The sequence below is a fragment of the Netta rufina genome (assembly GCF_964035555.1).
Source record: "Netta rufina genome assembly, chromosome: Z".
NCBI classification, from domain to species: Eukaryota; Metazoa; Chordata; class Aves; order Anseriformes; family Anatidae; genus Netta; species Netta rufina.
The window spans coordinates 8,538,904-8,563,382 of NC_140126.1; the positions used below are offsets into that span (position 1 = coordinate 8,538,904).

Consider the following 24,479-nt stretch of genomic DNA (forward strand, 5'->3'; position numbering starts at 1 on the left):
GAACATCCAAAGGCCCTCAAACTTAGCTGATGGTTATCCTGATTTCACAAGATACTAGTTTATTCTCTTTTGATGTGCAAAAGTACAGTTTAGATGTTAAAGGCCACTTTCAGAAGGTATCACTCCCACCTAGGAAGTAACAGGGTGTTTTGGAAAATAAAAGTGCATAAAAATGGAAAATAATCAAACTGCACATTTGTTCAGCTTAAAGGATGAAACACATTTATGAAAAATGTTTTAAAATTCTATTTAGCTAGCAAATCCCTCAAAAAGCTAAGCTACATCCAAGCAACCAAAAAATACACCTTTTCTACTTGGGCTGAATTTCTGTTTTCACAGAAAGCCATGATGATTTGGCATCATGAGACTGTCATTGGCAAAGTTGGGAAAGAATCTATGCCTCATAATATAATTTATGCCTGCAGGTATTTTGCAGTTTCAGTACCAGTTTATGGCTAGGCATATAGAAACGCTTTCACTCCGTTCTCTTTCTGAGGGAGAATTTGTGGATTTACCTTCTTTTTGATTTCTTGCAATCCCGTTTTTTCATGCAATAATACTGATTTTTTCTTATTTCTTTCTTTCTGGCAACTTGCAGTTTGCATGTGCATATAAATTAAAGGTCCTCTGAAAAGCTGATCTTTTGGGTTTTATGAACTCAAGGTGTAAAAGTTACTGATGTTCCTGGGACCTATCAGCTGCCACAGAATTGGACATAACCCACAATATTAATACAGCCCATATTTTTCAATTTAAGCAATGTCAACATAGGAAATATTTGAATAAACATTATTTAAATTCTCATTTTTGGACTAGAGGGTCATACTTCTCTATTAGAGCAAGCTAGGATAGACAAACTTAGTAACAGTCAATAGAGTTTAGAGTATGAGTCATCTCTTCCTAAAGCACACACTTGTATTCTGACAGGCAAATCATGCTCTAGACTCCATGATCTACAATAAAAACTTAGCAACCAGGTACATGTATAGATACTTCCATTTAGTTGGGATCAATAATACACTTAAAATCTGCTCAAAGTTGTGCCTGTCTTCCTCTGGTCCAAAATAAACTGTGACAGCAACAGTCTGCTGCTGACACGTTATCCCACCCTTGCTTTGGTTTGTAGCATCTCTGTAGCCACTTGTAAGTTACCATAAGTAATCCACTCTGTAAAGAAAATCTTTAGGATGTAGCTTGATAAGATTCTATAGCCTCTATACAACACCAGAGGGATGCTAAAGGCCGGCAGCAGCATGTCCTTATGCATGCTGTTAGGAGTAGAAAACAACTGCTTGGCTCAGATATGTCTGTCTGTGTAAAGAAAGAACATGTCTGATTCAGATTGGTCTTGTCTGATTCAGTCAGAAAAGTGAAGCATTCAGTCAGAAGAATTAAGCATTGTCAGACAGTATACTATCAGCTTACATACATGGACACACAGATTGCTGTCCTGTAAAACATTCCAGTTTTGACTGATAACTTAATAGTTTCTTTGCAGTACTTTTAGTATCTAGAAAATCTGTAAGATATACCACAAATCCTACAGTAAAATTGTCCTGTTACCTGTAATTAAACAAAATTTTATGCTTGGCTGCTCTCTGAAGTAGCCACTTCATGTCTTCAAGCAATGAACTGAGTGGCTGAATTAAGAATCTAAGATCCCTCTCTGTGCATTCAGCAGAGCATCCAGACTGCTCCAATCAGCCTCTAGAAAGGGGAAGTAAATTGCAGGTATAGAGGTCACAGACTTCAAATTTGATGCCTAAAGTAAATGTTACAGTATCCACTAGCATACATGTTCATATACACACAGATAGTTAAATTCTAAAGTCCAGCCAGTGAACAGGCTAGACAGCTTGACCAATCTGTACTTGAGCAGTTCCATTGCATGGAAGTATCGTATGAGAATTTGATTTGCCAACTAAGATGTTTTTGTTTTTTTTTTGCGGACCTTCAAAATCAGAGGGTCTGTTTTGGCTGGCTCTGCAGCTGCTTACCTGATACTGCAGGAAGGCTGGCTCAGTGCATAAAATCAGAAAAAGCTGAGAAATATGACACTGTTCAGAAAGGACAAAAGAAGAGAGCTCATCTATGGTAAATATACTTTCCATCACATGTGCAGTACAATTTCCCTTACCTTATGCTTCCAATTCCCACTGAAGCTAGTGGTGTTGGCTAAATACTTGACCTAGCTTTAATTAGCCATGACTTACTTGTTCATACTTCGATGGAGTAAATTAAACTTTTGCTTCAGGAAGGAAGAGCCATAAGTACACAGCCATTCCACTATCATTTTGATTTTGCCTTCAGTTACATGTGGTAAGAGGAATCCTGACTCTTTCCACAGTTGCTTTCCAACTACATGGACCCCTTTTCTCACTCCTGTTGCTATTTCAGCAGAGCACTAACTGACTTTATGCTGCGTATCCCTGGCTGTTGAGGCTGGATTCCAAAACTAATTTTGATAAGTTCATTATGAAATATCTGAAAATTTTCAAACTTTCTTTCCAGGCTAAGAGAAAAGTGTACATGATGGCTAAGGATGCAGGCAACCATCATTCCATTCATGAGTGGCATGAGAGTACGAATTAAGTGGGAAAGAAGCTTGCTCTCAAAACCTAGATTCTATTTTAATTTTATAATAACAGCTGGTAAAAAACATCAGAAATAAATAATTTACAATTCAAATAGTAATACATTTGCAATATATTAGAAATATAGTTTAAAAATGACTTCATATCCTTACTTAGTATAAAGTTTAATTTTATGCTTTGTATAGAAATAGCAGCTTTACTTGTTACCTCTGTTTCAGCAGAAGGGAACAGAAAAGTTGCTAAATAGCTAAACAACATTGGGAAATTAAAAAATATTTTATTTTGCTTTTTTTTTGGTAATAGAAAAATAGCCTTTAAAAATACATTGTTAAATGTATGGGACTGTACTAAAGTAGAATTGTATATTATGTACAGTAAGGCAGTATATCAAATAGTGTCCTGCTATTTTTTTTCATGTTTGATTTGACTGGAATAGGCTATGAATGGGATGCAGAGTTTTCTGTCATATTGAAATAAAGCAAGATATATTTAGAGGATTTTTTTTACTGTAATTAGTTGAATATATTCTCTTTTATATATGTTTTTTCCATATATAAGAGCTTCAATTTTCTTAAGGGTTGAGAAAAAGTATAGGGAAATCTTAATCTACTGTCAGAATACACTCAGAAAAAAATATGTTGTAGATCAGAATGTCATTGTGTAATGATTTATCTGATTTAGAAACTGCTCAGACAATTGTGGTGTACTGACCCATAACATTCTTAGTCTTTGTTGAAACTGCAGTATTCCCTTAGGTTGAATCAAATAACAGAAGATCTGCAGAATTGAAGAATTAGTTTGCAATGTATTTTTCATGGCACATAGTATCCATTTCCTCATTTCGCTCTCTGAGAAATGTGTTAACGATCCAGGGTTTACTTCTATGATTGTTATATCAAACCACAGTTTATTTTATTCTCTGTATAATACACAAAGGAGGCTATTTTTTGTTGTTGTTGTTAGTTTTTTTTGTTTGTATTTAGGGAACTATTTGCTGTGTGGTTTTATTTTACTGTACATAACTATTAACAAAATTGATATGTAAATCACAGACTTGTCAGCTAGAAAATGGTGTAAGCTACAATTGTGACATAGTAGCATAATCTTAAACCACAGCATTATTATACTGATTGTATTTGACTCATTCTGTAGCATTACCTGATGAAGAGTGATCAAACTTTTAGTTATTTAAAAGAGGGCATAAAGGAGGATGGGTCCATATACTCTGATCCACTAGTCTCTCTTTTGCAGTCACTTGGAGCTGTCAGACAGTAGCTCATGTTTTTCTCAGCTTGACCTTGCTGAAGGTTCTGAGATGCTTCCTTTGCAGGTTCTTGAGACATAGGTGTGTGCTGGACTCGTGAATCTGGCATTAATACTAGAATATTATGGTCCACAACAGTTGAGACCTTTGTATATTCTTTGCTGGTTCCTGGAATAGTGTAATTTTCAGTCTTCCCACTATTTTCTTTATGTTTCAGTAATACTGCTGGCTCCTCATCCTGCTTGACTTTGTGGACTTCTACGTAGTCCATTAGTGTACCATTCAAAAAAGGTGACTTTTCATTAGGTCTGTTTTGTTTGACCTGCACTGCAGTTTCCTCAGTTTTGGAATGCAAATTCTCCATCTCTCCTTGTTCTTCCATGTCTCCAGGGACTGTTTCAGTAACAGAATATCGTGACTGATGCTTTTCTTCATTTTCCACTAAAACTGGGGCAACATTCACATTTGTGGTAATCAGTGTTATTTTACGTGCATCTACAGTGCTGTGGTAGGCAAACATAGGAGGTTGATTATCAGGTAATTGAGCTGCAGGCCACGTGGATGATTTTGTGCTCTCACTGTTAGAAAGGAGTGTTTTCCGTTCTGAGGCTACACACTGAGTTTCCCAGCTCCTTTTCACAGCTTTATTTTCTTGAACATCTCTTACATCTTGTGTTTGAAGCGTTGATGGAAGGGCACGGGACTCCCTGCACTTTTCAGAAAGCAGTGAAGGGCTATCGCAGCTTCCTCGTCCTGAATCACTGTCTGTTTCCTTGGGTGTTGTTTTTCCCTTTTTACTTGGGTTACCATTGCTGTGACTTGGCATGAGTTGCTGATCCTCGCTGTCCTCTACCTCTAGGTATTCTATCAGTAGTTCCTCACAGTCTGATGTTGGAGGAAAACCATGGCAACCAAGAGCACTCAATAATTCTTCAGATTTCCCTGTCTGAAGGCATAACAAATAAGACATTGATATTTTTCCACTGTTAACATTAGGGCTTATATAACTAGAACAATTGTGAACAGTCTACATATTTATTAGGCAAATACTATAATAGCTACATCTCTAGATGTAACCTGGATTTCTACTACTGCAAAAAATAGTGTAATAACAGTAGAACTTCCTCTGAGTTCCATTAGTGGGGAGATCCCACAGTTCATGTTTCTAAAATGGAAGGGCTAGAGAGCTTCTGGCAGATAACAGTCTCAAGGGTTTGGCAAGAACGTAATGGAGGAGAATTGACAGAACAGCCATGTCCTTGTCTCCTCAACACGGCAAGAAACTGTGGAGAGTGACTTATCTAAGAACAACTTAGAACACCTAGGAATTAAGCTCTTACTGTGTCCCAGGTAGCAACTGAAGTTACAAACCCTGTAGATATATGCCCTCCTATTAGTGCCAGTCAAAACTGTGTCTCATACATACGTTCCACATGATCAACCTGAAAGTTTTGCTTATTTTTAACATTGATTACATTAATTAAATATGTTTTATACTTAATTATGGTAGTTGTTTTTGATAGTACTGAATTTAAAAAAGTAAGTAATGGCAAATTCTTATGCTGTTATCAGCAGTACTCACCTCTAACAGATGTGTATCAATGCCTTTTATTTTCGGTCCCGGAACTGGTGGTAAGATAAAGGCTATCATTCTAAAACAAACAAACAAACAGAAATTAACAAAACAAACAGAAAGCAAAGAAAACAAACAAACGGACAAAAAAAAACAACAGAACAAATACAAATGATATAAATATGGGCCCTCTCTTACCCCCTCCCACTCTTTCATGTGGGTGCCAATGGTGTAGCAACAGGAAGTTTGAGTGCTATCAAAAGAGGTTTCTGGGCCCCAGGAAGACAAGTAAAGGAAGGAGATGACTGAAGAAAAGTTGAAGTCTCCAATCCATCTGGGAGACTTAAACTTCCCAGGCACACACTGGGAATATCATATTGACAGGACAAGCAAGCCTGGGAAATCCCTACAGCATGTTGAAGATAACTTTCTGTCACATGCACCGAGTGAGCCAGCCAGCTCTCCTGGATCTGTTGTTTGAGAGTAGGGAAGGCCTTCAGGGAGAGGTGATGGCAGGTGGCTGTCTTGGCCACAGTGATACTGATGAAATAGTGGAACATTTTGTGGAAATAGTTCAACATTTTTGGTGTAGGGAGCAAAAAGGTCAGCGGAGTTGCCAATCTGGACCTGAGAGAGCAAACTTTAAGCTTCTCAGGCCGTTAGCTAGCAGCATCCCCTGGGAATTGACTCTAGAGGGTTTAGGGTACATGAGAGCCAGTCACTGTTCAAGAACCACCTTTTAAAAGACCAGCAGCAGGCAAGAACGGTATCGGGGGTGCTGGTCCAGAGCAGGCTCAATGTGATCCAGCAGTGTTCCCTGGCAGCCAAGAGGGCAAAGAACATTTTGGGGTGCATTAAACACAGCATGGGTAGCCAGCCAAAAGAGGTGAGTCTACCACTGTATTAATGCTGCATGTTAAGGTCCACAATACATAATAATAATAATAATAATTAATAATAATAATAATAAAAAGAAGCCAGAGGATCACACCAAAGTTGGTAAATGGCTGGAAGGCATGTCCTATGAGGAGAGGCTGAGGACACTCGGCTTGTCTACTTGGAGTAAAGGAGGCTCAGAGGTGGCCTCATTGCTGTCTGCATCTTCCTGAGCAGGGGAAAAGGAGAGGTGGGTGCCGGTCTCTGCTCCCTGGGAGCTGATGAGAGGCTGTGTGGGAATGGCACAAAGCTGCACCAGGGGAGGTTCAGACTGGACATTAGGAGCAATTTCTTTACCGTGGGGGTAGCCAACCACTAGAAGAGGCTTCCTAGCAGGGTGGTTGATGCACCATTTCTGTCAGTGTTGAAGAGGCATTTGGATAATGCCCTCAATAATATGCTTTAATGTTTGGTTAGCCCTGAAGTGGTCAGGCAGTTGGACTCAACAGCCTTTGTAAGACCCTTGAAACTGGGCTATTCTAAATTCTGTGTTCTCTCTCTGTATTTGTTCTCCCATTTCCTCCAAAAGTTACTGAAATTTTAAATACTCCTCCCCTGTCTTTTGCCTCCCTGTTGGATATCTGTCTCCTGCCTGCCTTCTGTAGCCAGGTAGTTTACTAAGCCAGGTATAGTTCATAAATTGTCCTTAGATATATTCATAAGAAACAGAACAGCATAAAAGTTATTGAACTGGAAATGTAATACTACTAATGTCCTTTCATTATTCTTTGTCCCTTAAACTCCAGCTCTCTCAAACCACTGTAACTTCATCACTGACCAGGACACAGTGATGTAGGGCACAGTCCTGGAGGACTAGTGGGCCTCTGTGTGCATACTTGACTGTTATTTGACTGATACTAAACAGGATTTACGATGAATGACTTCTGAATGCTTTTCCATCAGCAGTTTCTCTGTTTCCTCTACTCATACACTATTTTTTGCAATACTTCCACAGAAGAGATAAACTTTGCAACACCTTCATCTTTGAGTGAAATCAGACAAAAAATTAATAAATTATTTGGGAAATTGACTGACAGGTATGTAGAAAGATAACTTCATAACATAACCTTGTTTCATTTAGAAAATTAGTCCAAACCCAAAACATGTGTCTTCAATAGCAGCAGGGATACTCCAAATGATATTTGCTGAATACTTAATGGCTAACCAAGATTGCCAGATATAATAGAGACATGTCTTTACCAATTAAGAATTTAGTTTTTCATTTTTAGTCTGTTTTCTCTAAAGAACAGAAGTACCTCTTTATCATTTGTGAATTTAAAATCAAATACCTGCAATTTATACTACATAACACTTTTACAAGAAAACACAAAACCTATATGAAATTAAATCAAATGTTAATAACATAGTTTTGGAAAAGTCTACTGAGATTTTTAACTCCATAGGATTGTGAAATTTGTGACTTACCTGTACCCTTTTAAAATCATTGTCCAGCTCATGATTAAACATATAAGAGATGACAAGACACCCACGATGATCCACACAATCATATCTTTTACTCTGAAATCTATGAAAGAAATGTAATTATTTGAGGATTCACCTAGCATATATACAATCAGAATGATAAAAAAAAAAAAAAGAAAAGAAAAAAAATCTCAAATGACTTTTATTTGAAAAACTGTTCTAAGCTGCCAAATTTAGTACTGAATCTGGAGGCCTCTACTAGCACACACAGATCTCAATATTCATTGCAATATGTGGTAATTAATATACTTAGTATTAATAGCACTATGCAGGAAAAAAATACAGAAAAATGTATGAAGAAGGAAATTTTTGCCAATGTCTGTTATAGTAACATTTCAAATCCACTTATACCAACATAGTTATTTCATTATCAAATGGATATCATATAATTAATTAAATGGTGGGTAAAATAATTTAGGATGATGATTTCTGATGATTTCAATTGTAACATGACACTTTTTACATTGAGATGTTTATTTTGAATTCATTCGAGATAATGTGTAATGAAGAGATGTTACTGTCTGAAGGCAGTGATCCTTTGTTGTTCTGATAGCAGTTCTAATGTAGCTACCAGAACTCTCCTAATTAGAAACTACCATCATGAGAACAGATGAGGCAATAAACAGAAAGGATGTTGTTTAAATAAGTAAGGAAATTCATTCACTTGCTTAACTCCTAAAAGTAACTAATGAAATAGCTGTCAGTATAGTGCAGAGAAGCTGAGAAATAAATTACCTTAGCAATGATGTTGCTACCCGTCCTAGGGAAACAATGGGGTGTCAATCAGCACGAGTGCAACTGACAGCTAACAGAAGTATTACACAAACTTGCACTTAATAACAATTACTGAAAGGATGCCTGGCCACTCACCATTAGGGATCTGAATATAGTTTTCTGAGCTCCATTCACTCCATGATCCATGGTGATCTGGTTTGCAGTGAATCTGTACAATGTACTTCTTTCCTGGATTTAAACTAAACATTTTATATTGTGTTTGCTGTCCAACAAAAATAGTCTGGAAATGAATTAAAAATCATAAAATCCATATATAATTAAGACTTTTTTTTTTTTTTTTCCCCTAGGAAAATCATAGCTAGTTTAGTCTTGATAACCAAGTTGGGAATATAGAAATAACCTGGATCGCTTCCTAATAATCGTTATGCAAGTCATTGAAGTAATAGTACATTTATTTTATTTTTAAATTCATCTAACAGTGCAGTAGGAATGATATCTGGCCCTGCTATACTGTGCAAATTAAACTACTGCAAGGACACATAATGTGGCAGGTATGGCAGGTATGAAGGAACTGTAGTAATGGTGGGAACTGCAGTGGTGAGAAGAGAAGACTGATGCAAGAAATAGTGACTGGGGAAGAAAAATGCTAAGAGGAAAGAAGGAATGTGGAGCTGGTAGAACTGCATAGTTCTAGTAAAGTAAAGAGTAAAGTAGTAAAGAGTGGATCATGCAATGACCAGGGAGCTGGAAAGTACAGTGGTGAGGGAAGGCAGAAAGCAATACAGAGAATACTGTAATACTGGGAAGTATTACAGAAGACAAGGAGGTAATGCAACCATATACTGATAGCTAAAGTCTTTATTTGTCCCCCAGTTGTTTGAGTTGCACATCCTGGATATGGTCAATAATTACTAGGTGACCATGACAACTAGTATCTAATGGTCATTTGTACAAATTTAAATGATTTTACATAATGCCATTGAGCTTTCTGTTACCTAAGAAGTGCTTGTGGTTGAGAACAAATGATCAGAAAAGAAACCCGACTAAATGAGAACTAACAATTTAAACTAAAATGCCAATACGGTTAATATACGGTCACAATTAAAAATAAGTACTTCATCACCTGCTATCACACAGCAGCATCTGAGATACTAATTTGTCAGTAGGAATCTGTAGATCACACAAGCACTACTTTTGAAAAAGGATATATTTAATCCTGTGTGCCTGCTTCATTACAGTCAGGCATGGGACCTGACTGACAAACAGTAATTGATCATCTAGCAAAAATTTGTGACATTCTTACCTCCCATTCCTCTCCTTCTTCAGGCTTTAGTCGCAACTCGTATTCAAGGGTAAGCCATCCAGATCTAACATCAGCCAGTGGGGGTGGAGACCATGTCAAGACCAGATATGGTTTTCTATTCATTGGCTTTTTTAATTCTAGAGTTACATTCACAGGAGGATCAGGCTGGACTGGTAAAATAAAAGAACTGACAGTAAGAGTCTGAATGATTTTTCTTTGCATCTTAGAAGAAGATATGAAATGTTGTGAGTGGTGAGTTGCCATCTCCATTATATCATTAAATTGGAATGGGTGCTGAAATACAGGGACCAAGATTTCCTGATAAAGTAAGCATGGATTTATGAATTTGGAGAAACTGGAGAACATCAGATATGTGGAGTTCATATTGAGATTTGCCTTAATCATTTATTACCTGAAATATTTTTTTCTTACATTACTATTTATTGTTGCTGTTCCCCACAGCTATGTTTCAAAGTTAACAGAACCAGTTAACATCTTTAACGCTGTGTTATAGAAGTTGTGGTATATCATAAACTTATCAAAGTTGGCATATACCATTAGAAATGCTGTACAAACAGATTTAACTGATAAAAATTGCCCCCTTCAATCTTTAACATTCAGAAAACACAGCAGTATAATCCCAACATGCATAGATAGAAATACTTAACAGCAAAGCAAAACAGATATTTATAGACAGACACGTCTATAACAAAAATAAAACAAAATGGAATGTAGGTTTCTGCCATAGTCAGGCTTGCAGCTACCTCAGTTCAAAGGTAGAGCTCCCACATATAGTGCATGATTTTTACCACTGTATGATGCAAAGCTTCACCAGGTAAGTAGTCAGGGCCTAGAGGTAAAATGTAAAGCCTTTTCTCCATGAGCCCTTTTCCAGATATCAAGCTCCCGGCAGCCACATCCTTGATAGCAAAGTAATTATTGGTGATAATGTTCCTTTCCCTTAGAAAATAACCTACATACTTGTGCACAGTTACTCTGTGTAAAAAGTCTGAGAGAAGAGAGTATCAGCACATTGCCATAAAAAGCACTGATTCAACTTCTCTTGAATCTGAGAAAAAAGCAAATTTCAGACTTATAGGTAGTCAAATTCAAGTATTTTTAGTTAAAAGATCAATCTGAATTCAGCTGGTGGTAGAGTAGAAAAGGATTTTAGCTGGCTGGTGTTTCTTAGGGCTTGACTGAAGGAAATACGTAAAGTCAATAAATGATTTTCTGAATACAGTTTTAAAGCTTTCAGCATTTTAATGATTCCTTTAAAAATAAAATGCTAAAAGGATGAATACTGACTTATTATTATACCAGAGAAGATCTTTTTTGTTCTCACATATTTTTAACTTGGATATACTACTATATATGAGAAGAGCTGCAATGAAAATTATTGTGTCAAAACCCATAATTTTGAATTATTTGTTTCCACAGAAAACACTTATTATCTCTTACCTATGTAAGTCACATCCACATAATGAGGATCAGAGCTGTTACTTCCTATTTCATTAGTTGCCCTGACAGTAATATTGTATATGGTCCAGAAAGAGGTGTGTTTTTTATCAAAGTAGCAGGAATTAGGGCCTGCAGTTCTGTAATCTGGACATTCATAAACTTGTTCTTCTCTGAAATGAAAGAATCATAGTGATTACACAGACTGAAACACCTGACTTTGATAACTAGTAGTTGCATTTGGATCCTGCACATTTAGAGCTGGATCAGAATCTTTATGCCTGGCAATGTGAGGAAAATCAGAATATTGCTTTCAGACTAAAGAGTAATTGAACAATTTCAGGGACTGTATTAAGCTTTTCCCTTGCAAAACAAAGACTAAAAAGCCTGAAGAGTTTAGGCTGTGGTACATGTTGTTGTGGCTAGTAGAGTACAAATATTTTCTGAACACCCTTGTCTACTACCTAGCCTCCACAGGTTTCAGAGCACCAGTAGACATAATTGCTACAGTCTTCTAACCTATCTGTTAAAAAATGAGTATTTTCAATGTTCATTTCACATTTACATGAATTTTTGCCCACATCATATGCTTTCAGAATCTATTTGGTCTTTTACCAAATGTTCCTACAAAAAAAAAAAAAATAAAATAAAATTTGTACATGTCCTCCAAATCCATTCACAAACTTCCCAAAGTGAGCAGGTATAGCAGACAAAGTTGATGAAGAATATGTAGCACTTGTTTTCAGGATCCTCTGAGACACAGTATGACTAAAGTAAGGCCTTTGATACCGTCCCTCATGGCACCCTTCTGGACAGACCGTCCAACTGTGAGATGAACAGGTTGATGCTATGCTGGCTAATGGACTGGCTCAACAGCAGAGCTCAATGAGTTGCAGGGAAAAAAGGGAATGGGGCTACGTCTGGCTGGTGGCTGATCACTAGTGGTGTTCACCAGGGCTCAGTTCCAGGGCCAGTCCTGTTCCACATTTTTATCAGTGATTGGATGCCCAGGTGGAACGCATTTACAGCAAGTTTGCCAGTGGTACTAAACTGGGAGCTGCTGCTGATGGCCTGGAGGGATGTGAGGCCTTGCAGAGGGATCTGCATAGACTGAAATATTGGGAGATCAATGGCATGAAGTTCAGCCAAGGAAAATGCCAGCTGACTGGAGATGAAGCAATGCCAAACACAAGTACAACCTGGGAGATGAGTGGCTGGGGAGCCGCAGGATGGGGTCTGGGGGTGCTGCTCCACAGCAGGCTCAACGTGAGCCAGCAGCATGCCCTGGCAGCCAAGAGGGCAAAGAGCATTTTGGGGTGCATTAAACACAGCATGGGTAGCCAGACAAAAGAGGTGATTCTCCCACTGTACTTCGCACTGGTGCGGTCTCACCTTGAATATCAGGTGCAGTTCTGGGCTCCACAATATAAAGAGAATGTTAAGGTCCAATATATATATACATATATATATATATATATATATATATGTATATATAAAGCATTTAAGAAAGAATCCAGAGGAGGGCACCAAAGCTGGTGAAAGGGTTGGAAAGCATGTCCTGTGAGTGAAGAGAGGCTGAGGACACTTGGGTTGTCTAATTGGAGTAAAGGAGGCTCAGAGGTGGCCTCATTGCTGTCTGCATCTTCCTGAGCAGGGGAAAAGGAGATGGAAGTGCTGGTCTCTGCTTCCTTGAAACTGATCACAGGGTGTGTGGGAATGGCAAAAAGCTGCACCAGGGGAGGTTCAGACTGCACATTAGGAGCAATTTCTTTACCATGTGGGTGGTCAACCACTGGAATGGGCTTCCTAGCGAGGTGGTTGATGCCCCGTGCCTGTCATTGTTGAAAATGCATTTGGATAATGCCCTCAATAATGTGCTTTAACTTTTAGTTACCCCTCAAGTGGATAATTCTGGTCATTTGGGAAAGCTTCTGTCTATGGTGCCAAGGAGCTACAGGAGTTACAGGACCATGCCTTTTTATTGTGAACACTATTATGCTGTTGCAGCACCATGGCAACAATCAAGGCAATCTATCCATGCCAGTAGAATTCACAGTAATTTTAAAAACCCAACATTATAAAAAGATCCTTTTTTAACCTTAAATATGTCATTACTAGTGCTATTCCAGAATATGTCATTTGCACAAAACCCTATAGTAAACTATAGAAAAAAATCTCCTAAATGCAAAACTTAATCTTGATTTTCCATTTCCTTCTGATACAATACTGAATAATTGTATACAACTTATTACCCTTCTTTGCTGTAAAGTAAAGTGTAGTTGGTAGGACGTCCTCCATCTGAACCAGGTTTCCACCAACAGGTAAATGTTTCCTTTTCTGGAGAACGGCATTTTATTATTGTAGGCTTTTCAGGAGGTAACTCTTCTGCAAGAGTTCATAAATGAACTAATTAGTAAGTTTAATGCATCAGATCAACTCTGAATTTATAAAACAAATTTAAGTGGAGGAGGGAAAATATATTTTTTTCTTTTTCTACAAAGAAAGAAAATGTTTTGCTTCATTATTTACACAGGAAAGAAAGGGTATTCAGTGATCAGAGCAGCAGCCTTTTACTTTGACTTGGATTCAAAATCCTTTTCCACTGCAGCTACACTGAAGAACTACGTTTTATTTCCCTGGCTGTAACTTTTTTCAGCTTCCCAAATCTGACAAAGATTTGCTCAAATTTGCTCAAATGCTGTCAGCAGGTTCTGTAAGATTATTTAAAATACACGCTGCTATTTGATCTATTACCTACATACACGGTTGTTTTTTTTTCTTCAAAAATGTGTTTTAAGATGCAGTTGATTATTCAAAATAAATAAATAAATAAATATGCTGCCAGTTGCTTTGGCTTTTACAAGAAAAGAAAAAAATGAATAAGAACATGTTTGCCCATGTCTTTATGTCCCTGCCAGTAATTCTCTCCTGAAGTGCCTATGCTGGGCTGACTCAAAAGATACAAAGAAGTAGTTTTTGTATTTCCTCCTACAGTGATATGCCCAGTACTCACTCTATTTGCCTAATTGCTGCCAAGCAATTTATAATTATCTGGATTCCTGATGGTTGTTACAGACTCAAGCAAAGCAATTAGAATTGGGGTGAAGAAGATGCTTAAATTCTGAATACTTTGATGGTTGTCAAAACCACGATGTGCTTGAAACCTTTGCAGTTATGTATTTGTGGCAAAATATGTTCTCATCATATTAATAATATATATTTTTTACTATTTAGAATGGTGCCATTGATTTTCCAAATTTATAATTGCCTCAGGCAGGTCTGAAAATGGGACATTTACAAAATATTTTTTCTATTATCAGTAATTCAGCAATCTCCATGTCAAATAATGAATAATGCAGTTAGTGACAGAAAAAGAAGATTTGAGACAACCTGGCTAAAGTGTCTGATAACAAGATATGAAGTCATACATATTTAATGTCCCAGCAGAACACGGATAATTATTCCCATGTGATAGCAGCTGCAGTGCTATGCTCTGTTATGCTCCTGGCAGTGATTTCAGTCCAGTTGCTAACGAACAGATGAGTGACTGTTACACTAGTACTTCTACCTGATATCTTTAGTTAGGTGAAATCAACATGATTTTAAATGGCAGGACAAGACCAAAAATTATGCAAACACATTTGTATCCAAAGTGACTTCCTAGTAAATCCCAGTCTGTTTGTCATAGCCAGTTTTGGCAGAGGCCAAGTACTAAGTGGGTCAGCAAGACTAAACATATAATTACACACAAAATATGGCAGGATGTGCTAAGTTGTTCCTCTGACACTATGAAGCATCTGTGTAAGGAATCAGGTTTTCAGGGCTGCCCTTTAGGTACCTTTCACAACACTGAACTGGCTAGAGCGTAAACACAATTAACAGAACAGTAATCATCAACTCACCACTGGGGATCTGAATGTGTTTTTCAGCGCTCCATTCACTCCGTTCTCCAAGGTCTAACATGCAACGGACCTGAACAACGTACCTCATCCCAGGATTTAACCTGCTCACTTTATATTGTGTCTGCATTCCAACAGGTATTGTCTGGAAAATAACATAGAATTGGTCCATTTTAACGAATAAGACATAAAGAAGTATGCTTGTGTCACTGACTTTTGAAAGGTAAGGATTTCAATCAGATAGTTTTTAAGATGTTAATTACGAAGTAGTAAAGGTAGTGGTTGAATGAACAGAAAAACCCACTTCAGTGACATTGAGGTTCTGATGCTCAAGTGTTGTAGACTTTCTAATAAGTACTTCATCAGATCAACACTGAAAGGAACATTATAGGTAGTTTGACTCAGACAATCTGTTTAATGCCTCTTAGTGGTTAGTTTTAGGTCTTACTATTAAGTGCTTTACTTAGGCCCTTTAAACATCTCTTCAGAAGTCTTTCAAGATACATAGCTTTCTCCATTTGTAAGGAATCAGCAATTTAGGTAGCATTGAGGCCATCTGAATATAACTTTAAGAAAGACATTTTATCCTGGTATCCCAGCTGTGGGAGTACTGTGGCCCACTCCTAGCAAAATGACAACAATTGGGAATTTCAATGTAAATAGTGTGAGTAGAACACCCCAAGCTTTCAGACAATGGAGGTTTGCTCCAATTAATCATGTTGAGGATGACAACTCTCGGCCCAATTAAATAGTAACTAGGGAATTACTGACATCTGAAACACAGTCAGCTTGAAAAACAGCACTAAAGAAGCATGGAAATTTGGTGAGGGGAAACTGGAAACAGCAGCTGTAGTTGAAATTCAGTGTGACGCTATCAGAAGCTGCTCTGCTAGTATCATGACCTCTGCCTGAGCCAGACAGAGCAGCACAGCCTCTCTCTCTGGTGCTGTGGGTATCTGCACTCCAGGCAGTGTGGATATTATGATTTATCTGTTGTATTGCTGACACTGATTTTTGACTGCATAGTTAACTGATTGCTCATTAATTATATTTTAATGAATCATTAAACTGCTTTGATCATGATTTGGCTTGAACTATGCAAACTTAGCAGTGTCTTACTGTGATGGCAACAGACACTTTGATGAAAATGTACAATTAAATATTCCATCAGTGGGCTAAATAGATCTATTTATCTTACTTCTTAGTATATTACATATCAAGGACCATTATACAAATACCATGAATTTCACTGTCTCTGTAAGTTCTGACAGTACTTCTTTTTTTTAATCAGTTTGGTTACAGTATTTTTGTATCCCTATAGAAACTAAAATTTTTATAGTACCAAATAAATTCTGATAAGAGAACTTATTGAAAAGCATTTATACAACATTTTTCTTCCCTTACCTCTTGCCACTCTTCCTTTTCCTCAGGTTTCAGTCGTAGTTCATAGTGATACAGGTGTGAATTAGAGCTGGCATCAGCTAATGGAGGTGGAGACCATTTTGCCCAAAGGTACGTTATACTAGCAGATGTTTTTGCTTCTAGAGTGAGATTCACAGGAGAACCTGGCTGAACTGTATAAATAAAAAGTTTGTCATTAATGATTTAATTTTCTGTCAGAAAAGCTACCTTCTTTAAACAGTAGCCCTGTGAAGGAATGACAAACAAGGCTGCTGAGCAAAGGGCATGAGGTGATGTGATAGGGAGGGATCACAAAATCACAAAAGATCACAAAATGAGGATTAAGCAGGGTCGCCCCCAGTGCTTGCAGGTTAGCAAAGAAATGCCTGCATTATGGAGAAATCCCCCAAACACTTCATAGGAACACAGCATATTGGGGTGTTCCATCTTCAGTGCCTATACACTAATGCATGCAGTATGGGGAATAGAGAGGAGTTAGACACATATATATGGTTATATGGCTCTGTTCTCATTTAAATCACAGAGACATGGGGGTATGGCTGCCATGACTGGAGTGTTGCAGTGGAAAGATGCAGACTGGGGAGATGAGGAAGGGGCATTGCTCTCTATGTCAATGATCAGCTGGAGTGCCTGGGGATGGATGAGGAGCTGACAGCGAGTTTATGGGAAGACATGGCTAGGTGATCTACAGTGAACGTATGCAAGGACAGGTAACCTGGGTGGAATACAGAGAGATTGTCAGAGCATCCAGGGATGGAGTTAGGAAAACTAAAACCCAAATGGAATTTAATCTGGACAGGGACAACAAAGACAACAAGAAGGGCTTCTACCAATAAATCAGTGAAAAAAGGAAGACTAGTGAAAATGTGTGCCCTTAAAGGCCTAGCTACACAGGACAGTGAAAAGCCTGAAGTACTGAATGCTTCTTTAAGTCAGTCTTTACCAAAAAGACCAGCATTCAGGAATCCAAGGTCCCAGGGTGCAGGCTGAAAGACTAGAGCAAGGAAGAGGTATCCTTAGCGGAAGAGGATCATGTCAGGGAACTTCTGAGCAAAGTGGACATGCGCAAGTTCATGGCCCTGATGGGATGCACCCACAAGTGCTGAGGGAGGTAGCAGATACGACTGCGAGGCTACCCTCTATCATCTTTGGTCAATCCCAGAAATTCAAGAGAACTGCCCAAATACTGGAGGAAAGCAAGCACTCTTAACTCTAAGAAGGGCAAGAAGCCCAGGGAACTCCAGGCTGGTCAGCCTCACCTTGATCCCTGAGAAGGTGATAGAACAGTTAATTCTGGAAACCATTTCCAAGCACATAAAGGAGAAGAAAATCATCCGAGGTAGTCAGCATGGATTCACCAAGGGGAAGTCACACCTCACCAACCTGATAAATATCTATAATGAAATGACCAGCCTGATGGATGAGGGGAGAGCAGTGAATATTGTCTTCCTTGAATTCAGTAAGGCCTTTGACTCTGTCCCCAATAAGATTCTCACAGAGAAGCTGTTGAAGTGTAGGCTGAACAGGTGGGCCCAGAGGGGGTCAATGGTGCAAAGTCAGATTGAAGTCCAGTAGCAAGTGGAGTATCCTAAGTGTCAGTACTGGCTCCAGTTCAGTTTAACTTCTTCATTAACTATCTGAACAATGGGGTAGAGTGCACTCACAGTAAATTTGCAGGTGACACAGAACTGGGGGATTGGCTAACTCACCAGAGGATCACGCAGCCATCCAGGGGGACCTCAACAGGCTGGAGAGGTGGGCTGACAAGAATCTCATGGAGTTATCAAGGAGAAGCACAAAGTCCTGCACCTGGGGAGGAACAGCCCCAGGCACCAGTATGTGCTGGGGGCCACCCGGCTGTAGAGCAGCTTGGTAGAAAAAGACCTAGGGGTCCTAATGGACACCAAGTTGAATATTAGTCAGCAATGTGCCCTTGTCACTAAAAAGGCTAGTGGTATTCTTGGCTATATTAGTCAAAGCATCACCAGCAGGTCAAGAGGGATGATATACTTGGTGCTGGTGTGGCTGCACCTTGAGTTCTGAGTCTACTTCTGCGTCTCCCAGTACAAGAGAGACATGGACATACTGGGAAGAGTCCAATGGAGGGCCACCAAGATGACAAAGAGACTGGAGAACCTCTCCTGTGAGGAGAGGCTGAGGGAGCTGGGACTGTTCAGCCTGGAGAAGAGGAAGCTTGGGGGGGGATCTCATCAGTGTGTATAAATACCTGCAGGGAAGGTGCAAAGAGGATGGAGCCAGACTGTTTTCACTGTTTCCTACTGCCAGGACAAGAGGCAATGGGCACAAACTGGAACACAGCAGGTTTTGTCTGAACATTGGGAAGCACTTCTGTGCTGTGTGGGTGATGGAGTACTGGACAGATTACCCAGAGAGGTTGTGGTGTTCTCCCTCCCTGGCGAAGTTAAAAATCTGCCTGGATGTGGTCATGAGCAACTTGCTCTAGATGTACCTGCTTGAGCAGGGTAGTCCAGATGACCTCCGGAGGCCCCTTCCAACCTCAATCAATATGTTATTTCTGTGATTTGTTTTGTATTTCATTATATTAATGTCAGATAAATATCCCCTTCTATGAGAGCATAGTACAATAACATTTTTTTTTTTCTTTCTCCCTAATGTTTAAGTGGATACCAATTTACCACAGTATCAGCAGATCTTACACATCATTCTGAATTTGTCAGGCTAAGGAAATACGTATCATAATTTCATCAGGTTACTCTTGTAAAATGAAAAAGTCAGATATTTCATAGGTAAAAAACGGAGTACATTCTAGAATATATGTATGCAAAAAAAAAGATGGAATTAAGAACATGAAATATTTGGAAACAAACAAAAAAAGAAGTGAAGTGCTTGGGCAGTTATTTTTACCCTCCCAAGATTGCAATGCCAGCAGCCAGAAAGATGTTTATATTTGGAAAATTTAGTCTGGAACATTTCAGGTAGTTTGACCTAATTTGAAAGTTTTATAATCTGCTCTGCAAGGAACCTACAAAACTGTCTAAACTCAATTAAGACTAATTGACATACTGGAGTTTACTAGAAACTGGTGACAATTTTTCAGACAAGATAAAAATGACAATAGAATATGCAGTTACTTAATTTGTAAGTAAAATACATTTTCCACATAAATTACAGGCACATATTTTAGATCATCTGTAGATAAACACTTCTCCATTGCAAGCTTCACATCATGAGGAAAGAAAACTTTCACCACTACTTGTCCTGAAATTAAAGAACAGATACATCTCCAACTAGTTTTTTTCCATTTCATTCTTTCCTTTTTACCTATTGAGGTCACATCCACATACTGAGGATCCGAGCTGTTACTTCCAATCTCATTCGTTGCTGTTACAGTGATATTATATGTTGTCCACGGATTAGTGTGGTTTTTATTGAAGTAGCAGGAATTGGGACCAGACGTTCTGTAGTCTGGGCATTCATAAATTTTTTCTTCACTGAAATAAAATGATTTAAAAAGTTCAAAAGTTTAGAAAATGAATCAAAGTAGATAATTTTCTAGTAATGGCCTACGTTCAGTGAAGAAGTTTAAAATGTTTAACATTAAGTTTATATATAATCCCACCCTCTGAGAAACATTTCAGTGAGTGTCAAATGCTATTACCACAAATGTTCCTTTGAATCATAAGCTATTTTTACTTCAGTTGTTCAGGATGAAAGCTTTTGTCTGCTTTTTTATACATAGGAATATGTTGACAAAAGAATGGAAAGTGAAATTTTCAGAGACAGCACAAGGCAATTTTCAAAATGTTTAAAAGCAAGTTAAAAGGCAAATTAAACACATTCACTTTGACTAAAGAAGAAAAGTTGCTAAATACCTCCTTTACATTCTCTGGAAAGTAACCTGGTGGGCCCTAAGGCCAAGGACTGTTTTATTGATTATTTTGCTTTCAGCAATGTATTCTTCTATCTGCTTTTGAATGTGATGATCATCATGTCTCTTACCCATTACCTTTGAGTCTTCAGATTTTTTAGCAGAGGGATTGTTTTGTACTCAATTAAAGCTGAACTAGGTGAGGTACTCAGCATTTTCTAGGTGTGAAGAACTGTACAAACCCAAAGTACTAGTTGAGATGGCTCCAAGGTAGGTCTTAGTCCCATTGTTATGCTCTATGCATCACTAATAACAAGGCCTTTCAGTATCCAGGTAGTTTTGTCTGGGTTCACAAAGCAAAGATGTAAGTATATCTGAGAGACAATAAAGGTAACTACGGCTCAGATCCGGAGTGCATGGCAATGCCTAGTTTTCAGCAGATCTAACAAAACTGACAAGCATCTATCACTATCTCCAGGTGGGGCAGTTCTGGGCTGTGACGTGTGACTTAAGAGGCTCAAAATAAGTTCTGTTCTGATTGAAACTGAAACATATGGATTTTCATAAAATAAAAGCTCCACAGATATGCTCACTACAGATGAGGGGAGCATCATCTCTTTCTGGTTACTGTTGATTGTGGTAACTTTATTAAAAATTGTAACTTTCTTGATCAATTAATACATACGATCTGGAGCTGGTTTAATTTAAGCAGGGAAGTCTGAGGCTTTACCTTATCTATTCTGAACCTCACTGGATTTATTCAAAAAGATTCAATATCTGAGCCTCCATGCTTGCTTGGATGTGTTCTTAGACCTCTTTTTTTTTCAGGAAGAATGGGCATTTATACAAAGAAGCACAGGCTAAGCAAAGTAGATAAACACGTACACATTTTATTTGTAAACAGTATGAGGGAGTCACAGATTTACCAAAACAGCAAGTTTTGAGATGCAATACCCACACCTGGTTTTATTCCATTTTGTGAACAACCAGGCTGGCTACGAATACAGAAGGGGATGTAAAGTCTCTCAGATTTTGTCCAGATGTGGATTTGCTGTGCATATTAATGGGAAAGTTCCATGACAGAGCCCTGAGGGCACCACCAGCCCTTACTGTCACTGTCCAGCCTCCCCTGGGGCCTCCCCTGACCCTGCCTGTGGCCAAGACCCTACTTCGTCCCACCGCACTAGGGCCGGTCTCCATCTCCCCCCCACCATGCCATGGGTCCCACCAAGACAGCCTTGGCCTGCAGGCTGACACCTCGGCCCAGCCCCACCTTGTCCTGTCCCTGTCCCCATGGTGGTGACCTGTGCCTGGGTCTGCACCTGGGCTACCCTGCTCAGGGTTGGGATGAGCCCTAGCTGGTGGCCTTGCTTTTTCTGCCACAGGGAAGCCCCTGCAACCCCCAGGTGGCCTCTGGCCCTCATGGTGCCCTGATACTCCCCTCCTCAGAGAAGGATGCTGTTCAGATAAAAGCTGTGTGCCTTCTGAAAAAGGGACAGATTACGTCTTTCCCAGTATGTGTTTAGAGCAGGGAAATTAGCTCAGATGAGTTTCAGTAGGGACAGGCTGAAAGTTTGGTATTGGTTGTAGCCATGTTCTTTTCCACCAAGGGAAAGCCATTCAACTGTATAGCCCTTGTTGGCTATTTGAGGTGTAACATGGATTCATAAAACTGGCTTTCACAAATTAATGTTATCATTCCCTCATTCTGTCATAATCATGACTTGACAACTTACTTATTCATCGCTTTTTACCTGTCCTTGCTGTAGAACAGGGTGTAATTGGTAGGAAGTCCTCCATCTGAACCAGGCTTCCACCAACAAGAAAAGGTTTCCTTTTCTAGAGAACGACATCTTATTATCTTAGGTTTTCCAGGATATGATTGACCTAGAGAAGTGCAGAAATCCAGCTAGTTACATTAGGGTTGGACAATGTTTTTTGTTGTAGTTGCTGCTGAACGGCAAATTCAACAAGAAATGCTTGAAAAAAAATAATATTGTTTGAACCTATGAACTGAATTTGGTAAATAAATCTGCCTGGGAAAAGGGCTGAAACTTTCAGAAAAGTAAATATATATTATCTCAAATTTCTGAAACAGCTTCTAATACTTTGTTACTTCTCTTTGAAAATAAAAATGTCATTTTAACCTAAACTTTGAAAATGTTCAGTAATCTCCAAAATGAATTAAAAAGTATGGAGTCAAATGCATGACTTTTTTTTTTTTTTTTTTTCCTAAAATATCCCAAATCTTTACCTTTGGGTCATCTTAGAATTAAATTTCACCTCCAACTTTGCAACAGAACCAAAATTCCATTATTTGCACAACTCTAAAATTATCACATATTTGGGGTAGATTATAGATATGACAAATTAGAGAAAGAAGGAATCAATGGGATGGATGGAATATTTTGTGTGCTGGAGACCTGTATGTATTCATTAATTATTTGAATATTCCATTGTAATCTAGATACATTTTAAAATACCTGTTAAAATTACTTGTCATTAACTTCCAACAAGAAAATAGACCATAAATTTACATATTTTTTGATATGAAGAGCATGTGGCTTTTCAACCTAAGCTTACCTTTACTTCATTAAAGTTCCATACCATATCTCTAATTGTGTTACTATTCAAATGATGCTAATTCCCAAGAAGGTGACAAGGACGGAGTGAGTGCAGGGACGGAGTGAATGCCTTTCATCATCACCACCACTTTATCATTAAATTAATACTATAAAAAGAAAAGAGGACTCAAGCCATTTTCAAAATCTCCATACAAAACTTTAAAAGAATTCAATTTAAATATGTACAGGTTCCAGTGATGGTCAGGATAGATCAGGTAAAGCCTCAGACTTCTAAAGAAAGTGTTTTAAGAAAAACAAGCGTTTCAGGAAGTTTTGTACTTACCAGTCAGTCCCATTGCAGTAAGAGGAAGTAACAATATAATTTGAATTGATGACATCAATTTCTGCTTCATGGTGTCCACTTCCCCCAAGGTGGGAGTATCAGATCAAGGGATCACTGAAAAATATACCATCATGCAAAAGTCAATAAAAATATGTAACGTAATATGTATCCATTGGCTTGATCAAAGTTCTTTTTGACTTGCAGCTAATTGATTCTTGTTGTTTCTCAAAGAGGTGCAGCATGAGTTACATTTCCACTTCAGAAGAAGAAAACCTGAACTGAAGAGTAGTAAGTAGATCTTGTTTAAGGTTTTTGAATGGTTAGCAGTGCTGGGATTAGGCTTTCACAGCATTAACTAATCTTGCATATTTATTTGGCATCTTGGGACACAGGATGATTTTCTTTAAGTTTTAACATCTGACTTATTAATTTGCCTGAGAAATCAGACTCTTAATAATGAAAAATATATGTTTATCTCTGTTAAGATAAAGAAGATCTCAACATTTTTGAACTCTGGAGGTCCTGAAAACAGAAGATAACTAGAAAATATCCACAATTTATACATATGCTTAGGATTTTTGAGCCAATTTCATGACTTCTGAATATTTGGGACTGGCAATGTTGAATTCAGATCACCTGAGCTTAAGAGTGCTACTCATTCTGTATATTCAGCTCATTGTTCTTACTGCATTTAATTTTGCAGGAAAGCGAAAATGCCAAGAACAGAGAAAAGAAACCAAGGGAAAAGTAGTTTAACTTCACAGTTAATTTACCAGGTGGAAACCCAGTACAAGATGCAATTATCCCTCTTTCTTCAGCCTGTAAAGGCCCGAGGCAGTGTTGCAGAACTCAGCTGAAATACAATGGGAGGGCACCAGCTGCGGAGCCCCAGTGCCTGCAGAGGGCTGACACCACTAGGTGTCCTCAGCATTCAGGTTACAGCTCAGGGTAATCGGGAGCCCCTGCTGCTGCTGAATCTGTTTAGCCTGAAGAAAAGGCAGAGTATGACTTGAAGCAAACCTCCTGCTTGTCCCACCAACAAACTTCCTGCGTGGA

General features: G+C 38.5%; 1 protein-coding gene across 1 annotated transcript; it reads right to left on the bottom strand.

Annotated features, from left to right (window-relative positions):
- Positions 1-3,778: 3,778 nt before the first annotated feature.
- PRLR (prolactin receptor) lies at positions 3,779-23,493 on the bottom strand (the record flags this gene model as incomplete). The annotated part of the gene is made up of 12 exons (XM_084305080.1): positions 3,779-4,804; positions 5,441-5,510; positions 7,793-7,892; positions 8,720-8,864; positions 9,888-10,057; positions 11,349-11,518; positions 13,598-13,730; positions 15,248-15,389; positions 16,649-16,818; positions 19,970-20,139; positions 22,271-22,403; positions 23,424-23,493. 12 exons carry the CDS (start codon positions 23,491-23,493, stop codon positions 3,779-3,781), a joined length of 2,499 nt encoding a protein of 832 aa, XP_084161206.1.
- Between the last annotated feature and the right edge of the window lie 986 nt (positions 23,494-24,479).